At 37.1% G+C, this 15,974-nt stretch overlaps 1 protein-coding gene across 1 annotated transcript in view; it reads right to left on the bottom strand.

Moving 5' to 3' along the window:
* Positions 1–15,592, bottom strand: part of LOC131973675 (anoctamin-1-like) — a 39,009-nt gene extending 23,417 nt beyond the window's left edge. The window contains exons 1-6 of the mRNA XM_059335727.1: positions 15,398–15,592; positions 7,022–7,414; positions 1,571–1,669; positions 1,304–1,455; positions 811–865; positions 102–150 (exon numbers count right to left, since the gene is read on the bottom strand). Coding sequence (XP_059191710.1) covers positions 102–150; positions 811–865; positions 1,304–1,455; positions 1,571–1,669; positions 7,022–7,414; positions 15,398–15,502 — 853 coding nt within the window. The 5' untranslated portion in view covers positions 15,503–15,592. The remainder of the gene's footprint in view (positions 1–101; positions 151–810; positions 866–1,303; positions 1,456–1,570; positions 1,670–7,021; positions 7,415–15,397) is intronic.
* Positions 15,593–15,974: the final 382 nt, after the last annotated feature.

A 15,974-nucleotide genomic window follows, 5' to 3' on the forward strand; every position in this document is an offset into this window, starting at 1 on the left:
ATTCATGGTGCCATCAGCGTCCACAATCCATTCTTTGTGAATTCACCCAAGAATTAAACTCTACTCTATATAAGGAGGCGGACACAGAGATCCAGACTTACCCATGCTGTACTTGGCCTTGCATTTAGTTCTTTTTAGTATTTCATAGACCTGAAAAGAAATGAAAAACAGAAGAACTTGAAATGCACCATGCTGCTAAAGAAAATATTTGTAGAAAATATTCAAGCATAATTTATACAAACTATAATAAAACAATGATAAAGCTTTAATCTGAAAAGCAATAATAAGCTAAACTAAATTTTGGTTGTTTTAACTTAAAACAATGAGTCAAAAAGGTTCTGATAAATTGACAGTGTGTGACCTTTGTTTGGTGGAGAGGAAAAGCTAATATTTTACATAAATTACATAAATACTGTAAATGCACACATACTTTTGGATTGTTGATTTACTCTAATTAATAAAGATAACTGCGGTAAGGAAACCATGTAGCTCAGTCCTTCAGTGAGCCCCAATTAATAGAATTAACTTTGACCCGACACCTGTGTCCCAAAAACAAAAAATGTATTTCTCTTAAAGTCACAGTAACCTGCCTTACTGCTCATAACAAAAGGTACAAAAATAACATATTTTTTTACAAATATCATTCTTCCATGAACATGAATTACATCTAATTATGTTTGTCTGACTTTAACAAATCTAGATCTTAACATAAAACACACTGAAATTGTTCCTATTTATTAACTTGTCCTTCTATAAATGTAACTTGGCTCCCACAGTAGATACATCACAGACAATCTTTAGCGGACTTACTATTGAACTTCTGGTTTTGCTGTCAAAGAAGTAATCTTTGTCTGAGAGGTCAAACCTGTTGAGTAAAAAATGTGCGCACACAAACACAGAAGCACACACACTTGTGACTGTCTGTTAATGCATCACAACATTTTTAGAAAGAACTTATTGTGCTTCCAGTCAACCATTTTTTGATTACTGTTGAGATACTGTTAGTGAAAATCTACATTTCCTGCCATATTCCAAACAAAACATCTTCCAGCAGCTTAATGCACATAATTCCTCATAACTTTCAATATAAAAAACTAGTCATAAGGTTACTGGTAAAAAAAAAAAAAAAATATATATATATATATATATATATATATATATATATATATATATATATATATATACATATATATTTAATTGTTCGACAATGAATAAAATTGCTCCTCTTGTTGTGTGGACTTTACACCCATGTCAGGCACCAAGAGCTCAACTTTATTCCCGCAAGTGAAAAAGATGCACTTACAGGTGTTGTTTTTCCCTGGAGAAAGTGTGGGACAGGTGTTTGATGTTCTTGGGTTGGTGCTCCTCAACGTGAGGGTGGAGAGGTTCCAAGACTTTACTGACCAGGGAGTTGATCTTCTCCATAACACCACTTGACTCTTTAACTTCATACACCTAGAAATCCCAAAACACACACACACACACACACACACACACACTTCAGTCAAGGATACCTAGAACTATTATATAGCACCACATAACAGAAGTAAATGGGGTCCGTGAGTCTAACCTTCTTGGTGGGCATCTTTAGCTTCATGAGCTCGGCCTCTCGACAGAGAATGTTCCAGGGAGCATGAATCTTCAAAAAGCCAACTCCTGCAATCTTAGTCTATGAAACACACAACAAACAAACACAACTCATTGGTGTACAACTCACATAGAGTATTGTTTCAATGTCATCAGTTAAACAAAGCAGAAACACCATGACCACCAATAGCGTTTTACAGAATCCTTAGTCGTAGTTTTCTTATATCTTATCTCAGTCTTATTATCATACATGCAGCATCCACTCCTCATGCATGCTCACTCATATTTGCTTGCTGTCATGTCTGAGGCTGTCAAACCACGTTTTCAGCTGTTCTCATCAGCTGACCACATATCCAATGTGACACACCTAATTTGTTGTTATCATCTCTGCTGTAGGACTTTATGTTGCTGTTACGTGTACCCCTTTGCCTCCCCATCACAGTCAAGTCTACGCATAATTATCAGCTCATTATTCCATCAGCCTGACAGCCTGCAAGCTCTTCAGCTGCCACCAGAACCAATGACTGGACTCCACAGGCAGCGTAAAAAAAAAGTGTTTTAATATTTCAGTAATAAAGTCATAATAGATTGAGATTGAGATTGAGTCTTGAGTCCATGTTTAAGCACTTCCAGATAGTCCATAGGCTACTGTACCCTATAGTTATTTGGACATGTAAAAAGTTTGGGCTGCAAACTTTGGACTACTGTATTAGTTTATTGTATGAATGTTTATGTATATGTACGGACGGGTTGATGGCTAACTTTTCCATCCCTGTCTTCCTGTCCTGTCCACCCCTATTGCCTGTTAAGCTTCTTTTAGTGTTTTGAAAAGCACTATATAAATGAAATGTATTATTATCATTATTATTATTATTATTATTATTATTATTATTATTATTATTATTATTATAGTACATTAGCACAAAAGCGTATTGGTGTGGGACTTGATTGAGTTTTTATTTCCAAAGGGCATTCTCAAAGAGCACAGGGCTAAATGCCTGTGGATAGATCTACTACCAGTCCAAGCAACAAAATGTGGAGCCAGGTCAACTGATATGTGTCTGAACAGGAGAGGGCCCAAACAATCTGCAAGAGCAAATAAAACACAAGCTCGGCAGATTTGTCAAGGACCTCACCCTCTCCTCATGTTTCATCCAATTACCTACCAAAAGGGATATGAGAAATAATTTAGCTCCATCTGCTGATTCTCAATTCTTCCTAATAGTAATGTATTAACCCTACATATGTAATGTAATGTTAAAACGTCTTTCCTGTGATAAAACTATTTCAGTTTATTGAAATGTCAGAGATGTTCCATTCCATGTTGGCAAATACACGGTTGCCTCATAAATTTGAAACTAAAATATTTTTTCCTCTTTCCATTAAATGATTTTGACAGTGTGATTTATTATTGACAGATAAAGTGTATATCTTCCAAACGGTACATTGATTACACCATAGTTAGAGAATTTGATCGATGGAAGTTCTAAAAATATTATACAACCTTGATCTGATATAGAATATTATTGAATGGCATCCAACTAAACACAGCATTGGCCAAACGATGCATGCAAACAAAGGCAAAAATGAATCAGGCTGTGCTGCAAATCTAGGCACAGTATTCAGATCTCTTACTAAAGTAAAAGTACTAATACCACACTGTGAAATTACTCCACTACAAGTAAAAGTCCTGCATTCAAAACTTACTGAAGTAAGAGTACAAAAGTATCAGCATCAAAATGTAATTAAAGTATCAAAAGTAAATGTACTTGTTATGCAGAATGGACCTCAGATCTTTATATATTTCAAAAGTATTATTAGATGATTATTATTGATATTTATGTTAGCAACGTATGAATCTTCTCAAGTTAGGGCTCATTTTAACTACTTAATATACTGTTATGAAGTTTTTATTTATAAAAAAAAAAAAAAAAAAAGCCTAATCACTCTTAATTAATCACATTTTTGGGTTAAATCTTGACCTGAAAAGCAACTAAAGCATGTAGTGGAAAAGAAGTAGAATATAGAAGTATAAAGTTACATAAAATGAAAATACTCAAGTAAAGCACAAGTACCTCAGAATTGTACCTAAGTACAAATGTATTTAGTTACATTCCACCATTGGGAACTCTATCAACCAGTGGTTACCAAAATATAAAACATGAATTGCTCCCACAGTTTGTGTTTGCCCTTAAACCCACTTTCAGGAAAATAGGAATGAAACTCTTCTATGTGGGACTTGCACCTTCAGGTCAGCCGTTTCAAATCACTGCCGTGGAGAGCCTTATTTTCTATTTATACGCTGGCATCAGGACATCTTATACATAGGCAGAATATCAGTTTACACATTTACTCGGCTGATACACAGATATATAAGCTGCAACCACTGCAAATAGTTTTGCAAAAAAATTTGGCTGCCTCCTTAATTGTTTAAAAAAAAAACCCTGCTTATGAAATGTGGTTCACAAGTAGTGAAGTTGTTGCTTGCTTTCACGGAAAAATAACTGCTAGTAATCCAAATAATTATAAAATGTTTGTTTACCTCATAGACTTCATATAAAGATGGATGGAAGCAGTGGTGAAAGAAGTATTCAGACCATTTACTTCAGTAAAAGTACTAATACCACACTGTGAAATTACTCCTCTACAAGTAAAGTTACATAAAATGGAAATACTCAAGTAAAGTACAAGTACCTCAAAATTGTACTCAAGTACAGTACTTGAGTAAATGTACTTAGTTACATTCCACCACTGGATGGACGGATAGCTTACCAAAAGTCAAAGTCAAAACGTTTTGATCGCCCCTAGTGGCTGGCTGCAGTAGGCTATAGGTCAAATCCTTGTGCTGTGCATCACTACTGGGCAGACTCTTGCTCCAAATACACAAGATAGCTTCTCCTTTATCCAAGATAGTTTGCCCTTAGTTTCATAAAGTGGGAGGAAGTGGAGACATGTTGAGGAGCGGAGAGGAGAGGAGAGGAGAGGAGAGGAGAGGAGAGGAGAGGAGAGGAGAGGAGAGGAGAGGAGAGGAGAGGAGAGGTTCTAAAAACACTTACACATCCACTTACAAACACAGGAAGTCTGAATGGGGCCTAAATTGACCTGAACTAGCAGGGTTCAAGCCTCAGTTGTACGCTTGAAATCATAAGTTAAAAACAATGGCTGCATTTTTTTTCAGCACTTTGTTCTTTAGTGTCATGGAAAATGTATTTTTAGTACAAATTTATTTTCCTTCATGAATAAATACTTTATGGAGATAAAACAGACACATTTTGAATCTGATTAATGCCATATGTGTTGGAACATAAACAGAAAGATAATGTATCAAAATCTTATTTTTTAAAACTATTTTATCAGAATTTGAAGGAGTTAATGTTTACAGTACTTTTCCAGTCGTAGCGACAACTCAAAGCACTTTTACATGACAAGTCATCATTCTATAATAATAAACACACTGGTGGCTGAGGCTACCATCAAGGTGCCACCTGCTCATCAGTAAGTTAAACCATTCACACTAAGGCTATGTTTACATGGTAACGGTCTGAACAGAAGACGCAAAAGTGGCGTTGCGTCTTCACTTTTTATTCCGCGATTAGACGATCGTTTTCGGGAAGAAATCTGCGTGCATACAGTGACGCAAAAGTGTGTGGAATTGGATTGTATGCATGCCAGGCGGCATCACTTAGAGTGGTAAGAGCATCTTTGGGTATGTGGAAGTTTTCATGCCACGTATTTTCATCAGCTACTCCTTCCACAAAGTTCTCCACCATCCACTAGATCTGCCAGGTCTCGTCCAAAGCCGCCTGGCTCACCTCCGAAGAATTGGTGCATCCAAAATTTGACAGAGGTAATTCCAGATCCTTCTCTGTTCAGTAATACTATCTGTACATATCCTGTACATTCGGTGGAAAGACTCCTGTAAGTTTATAAGAGCTGCCAGAGCAGCTTGAAGATACGACGCATGGAAATAATCTGAAATGTTTGTTTATTTCCCTGTACTGTATGTGACGTAAACACTTCACCAGTGATGGAAAAAGTATTCTGATTCTTTACTTAAGTAAAAGTACTAATACCACAAGTAAAAGTCCTGCATTCAAAACTTACTGAAGTAAAAGTACAAAAGTATCAGCATCAAAATGTACTTAAAGTATCAAAAGTACAAGTACTCGTTATGCAGAATGGACCCACTCAGATTGTTTTATATAATCTATAAATATACTTACTTGAATACAGTTCTCAGAAACAATGACTTCTTATTGCGGTCATATTTAAAGATACTGAACATTGTAAATAATGTAAATGAGCAGCTTTTGTTTCAGACTCAATCTTGAAACAATATTGCTAGAACCTTGCTGCTAAGGCACTGCCAAAACTTTGGATTTGTAAAAGGTTTGAAAGGCATGAGATAACTAAAGCTGCTGTCTCATTGGCCCTGTAGTTGGTGTAATAAGGTGATGCCAGCATTGCTGGTGAGTGGAAAAATATGGAGGAAAAAAATCACAAAAAGTTGTTCAAATTATGAAGAAATAAAATAATATCTCGTTTTTTCAGTTCTAAAATGTGACTAAATGTTTGTTGCCTTTGCAGATTTTCAGAATTTACATATATACTACTTTACACGAAAAGAAAGGGAAACAATTCTTTAGCCTAGTTGCCTTAGTCATATTGGAACGTTTTTAGCAAGCACATTGGTGTTTTTTATTGATATTGTAAAAGTAGGTTACAAATGAAGCCCTTTGAGGCAAATCTGTGATTTGTGATTTTGGGCTATATAAATAAAATTGATTTGATTTGAAATGACTTAGGCAATTATGCTATTATTCTAATGATTTGAAGGTGTTGCTATTTATTATGGTTATTATGCAAAGTTTTACTGCTCCTGCCCTCCTGAGATAAAACTGTGCTGTTTGTGGCCCATGGAAGAATAACTTCCTCAATAAGACTGCAACAGAACAATTTCTAAATATAGATCCTGCATCCATTTGTTCAATGTCCAGTAATTCCCCGGTTCTTATGAATTTTAGTTGCAACAGGGTTTTCCCCAGTATTCTGGTTAAACATAGACGCGACACGACAGTCTGTTGCTAGTATTGTTTTGACCTCTGTGTGTGTGTGTGTGTGTGTGTGTGTGTCTGTTTACTCTTTAGCTGGTATAGAGTAGCTGCACACAGTCTACTCATCTGCCTTTTTCGCTGTAGGACCTAGCTACATCACAGCTGTGGTTACAAGTACAACTGACCAGAACACAGCAGGTATACTTCAACTCCTGGAGGCCAGTGCTGCTTTGTTTCCTACTTTGGTAAACTGACTTGTGCTACCTGGAAATAGGATGTTTGTTCTACTTAAACTGTGAAGAAGACACTATCAGAAATACATTTTAGGAGGAGTTGAGAGGGCTTCTGTAAAGCATAAATGGTTAAAGATGTAAACTCACATCCTCATCCTTCTCCAGCTCCAGCCCCATGTCTCTCAGTTTGCCCTCAAACTCCTCCCTCCTGAACACCTTGTGATCCTCATGTCCATTGACGGTCTCCTCCGGGCAGCCCAGCTCCATATCGGCCACCGGGGAGGCCGGCAGGGAGGTTGAGTCTTTCACCCTTTGCGCTCTGTTATGCTGCACGTTGCTGTCGCGTTTGTGGGGGCCACGGCGGAAGCTGCGGGCGACTGCATTTTCAGTTAGCAGGTACGTTGACTGCCGGCTGGAGCGGCCTGCCCCTGGCTTCTTCACAGGGTAGGTAAGGACATAGTCGACACGCCGTTGACCATCGTTGAAGTAGAGGCCGTGCTGACAGTGGGTGTTCTCCTCTGGAGTCAGAGCCTTCAACAGCTGACAGCAGGTACATGGGGAAAGACAGACAGAGGTGAGGCAGAAGATTGTTTATTTGAGCAATTTTGTGTTTGTCAATCTTTCATGGATGCAGGACTTAGAGCTGATGATGATCTTAAATATCGTCACTATTAAAATAACCCCCTAAGTCATTTTTTGTCAAAATTGTTTTGTTTTTTTCCTAAATCATCTCCTCATGTCGCCGGCCACCTATGGTAAAATCGCCTACATCCTCAGTTGATCAGATCATGTGATTTCACCCCTTTAAGATAATGGCCTATGTCAAGTGTGTGACTTAAGCGGATTTATTATGCCTAAGTCAAAATAAAATGTGACTTAGGCAATTTTTTGAACATGCCTTTCAAAACTGACTTAAGCAAGATATGGTAACACTTTTTTTTGAAGGTGTCTACAAAAGAGTGACATCAGCGTGTCATAAACATGACATGTGATGTGTCATGAACATTAACGACACTTTGAAGTAACATTAATGCTCATGATACTTGTCATGTCATGTTTCTGACAGGCTTGTGTGACTCTTATGTAGACACCTTCAAAATAAAGTGTTACCATATCTTGCTTAAGTCACAAAGGCATGTTCAAAAAATTGCCTAAGTCATTTATTTCTCTTAAGTTACATAATTTACACACAGTGTTATTACTATGCCAATAGCCATCCTTTGTTACATCCTTTTTGAGTGAAATGATCAATAAATGTCATATGTTACACTTTTGGTGAAGTTTTTTGTGTTTCCTGCAAAACTTGAAAAAATTAGTTAGGCGATTATTTTAACAGGGTGACGATATCAAGATGTGTTTCTGCACTTGAGTTATTGTCAGAATGTAATAAAAGAGACTCTGCACCAATGTATTTACCATGTGCAATTTTCTTTTAAGTTAAATCCATTACTGTGCAGTCAAATGTGTAGATAATAAACATATGAAATATTTCAGTTTTTTTAACGCCTAAATATGTTCCATGCGAAGTTTGCCCAAACTACGGCCTGCGTGCAGACCAACATGTTACTTTACATGGCCCATAACTAATTGGCCAGAGCCGCCCAGATGGATGATGTGATGAATACAACATGAAACATGATTTACCACTCAGACATGCGCAGGCTTAGTCATGTGAAAGTTGCAGAGCAGTTTTAACTGAGCAACCCTGAGTGGTGGACAGACTTTGCATTTTTAGTTGATCTCACGCTCAAGAGCTTGCAAGCAAAAGATGGCTTTGTGGCACAAATGTATGCACACATTAAATAATTTGTTCTGAGACTTGTTTTTTCAAAGGTAAATCAGTTATAACAAGGTTGCACACTTCCCAAACCCAGTAGAAAATGATCTTTGGTTTCCCAAATGTCAACATTTCTGTGAAAATGCAGCTTATTCGGTACTATTGTATGGCTGTCCATCGTTCTTTCATCATTCATTCATCATTCCCATAAGAATGGGCGAGTAGGGGGCTGTACACATGAACCTGTGTCGTTGGCGGTGCCCTCTGAGCGACCATACTAGTTATGAATGATGCCATATAGTGGACTTACAGTTACAGAGAGTGTGAGGAGGGAAGCAAGTAAATGGAGTTTAATGCACGAAAAGTTGCCTTAAGAGAAGGAGGGTCAAACAAACACAGGACTTTCCCCCACACTGCAAAAAAGGGGTGTCTAAAAACAAGATAAAAACACTAAATCTGAGGGAAATGATCCTGCTGCAAGGACAGATAATTTCACTTGACAAGATGTCTTCTTGAATTAAGATGGTTAAATCTAGAAATAAGCATGTTGTATGCTTAAAATAAGAAACTAAATCTTAAAACAAGATAATTTAAAGCTGCAAGCAGCGATGAACTGGCCCGAGCAGAGTGCACTACAAATTATTTGTTTCTTACCAAGATAAAAAAAAACTTTAATTAAAAAATTTAGAAATGTTAGATAATTTATCTTGTTTTAAGAGTTAATTTCTTATTTTAGTCCGCAGTTCGTGTTCTGTGTGAAAACTAAAGTCAACAATGTCATTCGAGGTAAGTTCACTTAATATATTATTTATCTATCAAACTTTTACTACAGTTCTAATGGGTCATTTAATCTTTAGGAACAGTTCACCGGTAAGTAAAATTTAATGGAACTGCTGTTTATCAAAATTCATTCAGACTATAAGGTTGAGGGTAACTCTGTCAAAGAACCAACTCAATGAAATGCCACACCCTTTACTTCCACTGAGGACAAGTGATTTTTAGCAGTAACTTTAGACTCCAAAGCTGAATATTATTCACAAATCCAGGTTTCATCCATCTAAGCTTTTGTAGGTTAGAAAGAAGATCAAGTAAGAGTAGATGTCTGGATACTGTAGGTCTGTAATGTCGTCGATCCCGGCTGTTTCAAGACTCACCTCAGAGTTGCTGATACTACTGTACTTTTACTTCAGTAAGTTTTGAATGCAGGACTTTAACTTGTAGTGCAGTAATTCTGCAGTGTGGTATTAGTACTTTTACTTAAGTAAGGGATCTGGTCCCCAGAAAGTCTTCTTGAGGGCTTTTGTGGCATTTTTGAATTGTGCATTTGTACAAAATGGACTTTTTAATTCTGTTAGCCTCCAATAGCAGGGACTGGGAGGTCTAGATATTTGCATTTAGTCCTGCTGTCAGTCTAGCTTCTCCTTGTGTCAAAGCAGCTGTATGAAATCTGAATTTACAACACAGTCCAGGAATCTCAATGGCAAATATATAAATGATGATTTCATGAGTTTTCTTTGGGCGGGGTCAGTTGGGTACCATTAAAACGGGGACAGCTGCTATGCTTTCTGTAGTGCTTCCTAGTAAATTCTATATGAGACATAAATAGTGTTTGAATTATGAGCTGTGGCATGACCTGAGCCTACAGTATTTCTCCTCATGATGTCTACTTATATCGTCTGGCTGCAGATCTGAGAGAAGTCGTCTACAGATCAGACTACACAGGGAGCATGCACCAATATGTTTAAAGGAACTCCACCCATTTACACTTAAAGATCAGTTTACTAAGCAAAGGGAGGGCTGGGCTCCATGTTGGATCTAGTTTGCAGTTGACAAAATACCTGGATTACCTAAACTCTAACTCAAACAAATGTCTCATTGGGCCGTATATGTTGTAGAGCAAAGAGCCTGGGAGAGAACATTAATGCTTCTTACTTTGAGTGGCTGCTAACAGCTGCTTTAAACCATCAGCTGTAGTTGAATAACATAAATTCTATAACAGCTAAAATGAAACTTTGCTGTGGTCATGTTAATCTGATCTCTGCGTCCAGTGTCTGTACTCAGCAAAAGCTCATTTGTGAGAGAAAATAAACTAGACTGACTTTTTGGTGTTCAATAAAGCAAAGAGTCGTGACTCCTCCTCTAAAGAAATGATCGAGCTGAGTGTGTTGTTTACCAGAAAGATGAAATCCACATTTTGTCTCATTTTTTGAGGTTGGAGCTTTAGTTGTTGCATATTAACAAGTCTGCCCTCCCAAATTACATTGTTTCTGACTTTTCAGAGGAAAAAAAGCTTCTTCTTTTTTTTTTTTTTTTACATAACTTTGGGTTAAGTTTTGGTTTTGGTAAGTACAAACTACTCAGCCTGAAAAAACTGTTAATGTAATACAAATGGAAATATTGTGGTCTAGCTCATTTTGACATAAACTAACCTAAACCACTCCTGTATGGACTGATTTTATCAAACGAGTACTTTATTTATTCATTCATTATCCTTAACCGCTTATCCGAACTCGGGTCGCAGGGGGCTGGAGCCGATCCTAGCTGACATTGGGCAAGAGGCGAGTACACCCTGGACAGGTCTCCGGACTATCACAGGGCTGCCACATAGAGACAGACAGTCACACTCTCATTCACTCCTACGGGCAATTTAGAGTCATCAATTAAACCTAAGTGCATGTTTTTGGACTGTGGGAGGAAGGTGATAGTACTCGGAGAGAACCCACACTGACACAGGGAGAACATGCAAACTCCACACAGATGAAACGCAGGTCAGAGTTGAAACCGGCGACCCACTAACCACTGGTGAAGGGACAATGAAGCTTCGTGAACCATTTGCTTAATTTTTTGACCCCACTAGATGGCGGTCTCGGCTTAAAAAAAGGTTTTAGCAATGGTAATTGAGTGTGTTTTCAGCCCTTTGTTGAACAAAGAGCGCCAGTGGGCTCCGTAAATAAAGCAAATGGTTCACAAAGCTTTGTTGTCCCTTCACTACTAACCACTACACCACTTTACTTTGATCTGTCTCATTCTTACTACATTCTTACGAGAGTAGCTCCGACACCTTCAGGAGCTTTGTTTTACTCTCAGGGCCTCCACTCAAACTTTGGGGATTAGCACTAAACTGGGCTGTTTATGGCATTTTTTTTTCAATCTTACTGCCAATGCAATCCCTAAGTTTCAGTACAGGTATCAAAAACATCAACACAAGGTATTTTTTAATACCTTACATGAGAAAACATACTCTTTTTAGTTTTTAAAGAAAGGTAAATATCTGAACACAAGCAGTAATCATTTTAGCAACAAATAAAGACTAAAAAACGGAGGGTATTTGTGCTTTTCACATCATAGCGACCACTTAAATCGTTTTACGCTACAGATCAGCACTCACACATTCACACACACATTTATACACTGGTGTCCGAGACTACCCTACAAGGTTCCGACTGCTTATCAGTAAAATAACATTCACATGCACTCATGTTCCGATGACACAGCTTCCGGAGCAATTTGGGGTTCAGTATTTTAGCCCAAGGATACTTTCGATGTGCTCAGGGATCAGTGGGCGACTGCTTGACCATCCGAGCCACAACCACGAGACATTCCATGCTGGATACTCACACAACCCTGACCGAGATGAACTATTTGAATGGGGGAGATAATTAAGCAGTAGGGTGATGTGTATCACATGTTTAGGAATTAAAATAGCAGTGTTATTTAAAATTAGCAACCAAAAAACATCAGGTCAGGTGTCAGGCACAGTACAGGACTCTAATCACGAGACATTGTGCACACACCTGCAGCACTGGAAAATCTCCTACTTCAGGCAGGTATTTAGCAACTCAAATGATATATGTGTTTCCGTGTGTGCCAAAAATAGTGGCTTGTGTAATGCCATTAGCCATCATCTAATGTCAAGTCAAGTTGACAGACCATTTTTGTATTACTGAAGAACAAACCATTTTTAGAAACAATGAAAGGCTGACAATCTCACCATAAAGTCCATTTTTCTGAACGCTTAAAGGGATTTTCATTGAGCTCCAAGACAGCTATTAAATATCTTGTTGTGAGACCTCTGCCAAATACACTGTAAAAAATGTTTTGAGAAATTACAGTAAATCACAAATTGCATAAGAAATAGGGCATAAAATTAAAAGTTGACACTTTTAATTACCGTAAATGAAGGAATAGTACATTTAAAAAAAAAATCTGTTTAATTTACAGTAAAATACCGGCAGCTGTGGTTGCCAGAACTTTACCATAAAAACACAGTGAGTGTGGTTTTTTTTTACAGTAAATTTAAATGTAAATATTATCGAAAAAATTGTAATTTTGACTGAATTGTCCCTTTATTTTTAGGGTAACTGTGTCCTTGTGAGAGTTTTCTACAGTTTAAAAGTTTTGTACTATTCCTTGATTTACGGTAATTAAAAGCGTTTACTAGTATGATATTAATTTTTAAATTTTGCGACCTATTTGTGATATTTACATTCAAATTTACAGTAGAATACCCACTCGCTGTAATTTTTACGCTGAAGTTGTGGCAACCACAGCCGCCGGTATTTTACCCTAAATCTAACAGATTTTTTTTTTTTACAGTGCACTGTAAAAAAACGTTTGTAGGAATTACAGTAAAACACTGTCAAATTGTATGAGAAAAAGGGTGTAAAATTGAATATCACCGTAGTAGACGCTTTTAATTATTGTAAATCAAGGAATAGTATAAAACTGTACAAAAACTGTAGAAAACACACAGTTTTACTGTCAAAATATAAATATTTAATGTAAAATTAAAGGAGAAATACCATAATGTCACAAGGACACAATTACCCTAAAAATAAAGGGACTATTTAGTCAAAATTACAGTTTTTGCTTATATTTACATTTAAATTTACAGTAGAAAAACCACTCTCTGTGATTTTTTTTTACCAACCACAGCTGGTATTTGACCGTAAATTACAAAAAAATTATTTATTTTTTTTACAGTGTACACTGCTGTTTCTGAGGTCAAGACATGGACAATAAGCCCTGAAAGTGCCCAGATCAACAATGTAGATTTGAACCACTTTGTGACAGTGAAGAACTCCATCTGCTTAAGATTTTATATCTTATGAATATTTCGGAAATGAGAAACTCTTCATGCATCCACAAAGACTTCTTAGTTAATTTGTGTACGTGAGTTAAAATGAAATCTGTGTACGGATGTTTTATGAAGAAGGCCCCACATCAGCTTTCTTTTTTTCTTGCCATTCTACTCCGGCTCTTCTTTTATGAGCTCCCTGCCGCCCGGACCACCAGAGGAGAGTCGTACATTAGCTGCAGTTAAGTGCAGTGTGAGTTATTTCATTGAGCACAATTCACTTTCTTTTGATCTTCTTTAAGGATTTACATGACACTGATGGATTAGGGTCACAGATCAATAACGCTGTCCAGGGAATTGATCACTGAAAAGCTTTGGTAACAATAAACAAGGACAAGATTTAACACAGCAGCAAGTACAAGGCTCAGCACAATATTTGATCTGTAATCAGTGTTTTGGTCCGTGGTGGAAGAAGTATTCAGATCCATGACTTTAGTAAAAGTACTAATATGACACTGCAGAGTTACTCCACTACAAGTAAAAGTCCTGCATTCAAAACTTTCTAAAGTAAAAGTATAAAAGTATCAGCATTAAAGTCTACTTAAAGTATTAAAAGTAAAAGTACTTGTTATGTAGATTGTTACATATACTCCAAATAAATAATTTAAAAAAAATGTCTCAATGCATTAATGTAAACAGGGTTTTAATTTTGTAAAGATAGGGCATTTTGATTACTTAATATAATGTTAATGAGGTTTAATTTAAAAAATAAAAAAAATCTCATCTCATGTATCATGGTTTTCATGTTAAATCTCGACCTGAAAAGTAACTAAAGCTGTCAGCTAAATAAAGTAGAGTAAAAATTACAACATTTACCTCTAAATGTAGTGGAGTAGAAGTATAAAGTTACATAAAATGGAAATAATCACATCAAGTACAAGTACCTCAAGTACAGTACTTGAGTAAATGTACTTAGTTACTTTCCACCTCTGCATTTTGTTTAATGTGTGTTATCAAGTATTATTGTTGTGATATCTGCGTAGGTTATTGGTAATGTGTTTTTCACGCCACTAAGTTGTATGTTAGTTTTGCTTTACACAGACACATGATCTTGGAATGTGGCATTGATGGATCAGGGTCACAAGTCATTAATGCTTTCCAGAGAATTGATCACTGAAAAGCTTTGGTAATGATAAACAAGAACTGGATGAAAAATCAAATGTTGTCTTGATAAATATTTAGTTTTGTTCAAGTAATTTTTTGTTGTTGTCATTATTCCTGCTTGGTGGCATTGTTTTGTTTTTACTGTATTGTACTGCCTGTGTCTGTGAGCCAAAAAAAAAAAAAGTCAGAAGAGTGTGAAAAATGTGATATCTACCATCTACTAGCTGATATCTAGCCCTTTTCCATGGTTTTCTTGATAATAACCAAAATCATTATCAAGAAAACCATGGAAAATGGCTAGATCTCAGCTCTTAAATTAAACTCTTATGAGCTATTTTTGTTGTTAGCAATATATTTATCCAAACAAATGTACCTTTAGTTGAACCGGGGATTAAAATGAACAATAAATTGAAGAAAACAAGGGTGATCTAATCATTTTTTCCATGACTGTATATCCTGTACTTGTAACAAGTATTTGTGGAGAGTCCACACTGTCTACACTTACCCTAAACTTGCCGTGGAAGATGACATCTTCTAGAAAATGCGGAGCCTGTTGCTCAGACCCAGAGGTTGGAGAGCAGTCAACTCCTGCTTCTGTTTCCTCTGTCATTGTCCAGTCCCAGCAGGTAGAAAACAGATGTGAATCGATGTGGTGAGGAGCTGTTTCCAAACAGAATAGTCCGTTTTGTGATCTACCTTTCTCTTGTGTCTGAAATGTTATATGATAGCGTGTGGTGCTAGCAGCCCCTCTCCAGCCTCTCTTCTTCTTTCCTCGTCACTTGCCACTTTTCTGTCTTTGCACGTCTTCCTTTAAAGCTGTGCGGAGCTCTGTTTCTGTCTCAGTGTGGAGTGGCGGGAGTGAGCCTGCAGCCTTGTTACTTGAGAAGCTGTCTGTGAGCCAAGATCTAAACTTAGACAACGATAAAACTCTGATGAACACAAGGTGCCCGCCCTCACTCTCTCAGTCTCTATTTAACTGTAATCACTACATATACACACCCAAAGTCTCTCTCCCTCCCTCTCTCTCTCTGCCAATGGCTCCTAATCACTGCAAATGTGATGCATTGCATGTAAAACAACAA

The sequence above is a fragment of the Centropristis striata genome, chromosome 6 (genome assembly GCF_030273125.1).
Source record: "Centropristis striata isolate RG_2023a ecotype Rhode Island chromosome 6, C.striata_1.0, whole genome shotgun sequence".
Lineage (NCBI taxonomy): Eukaryota > Metazoa > Chordata > Actinopteri > Perciformes > Serranidae > Centropristis > Centropristis striata.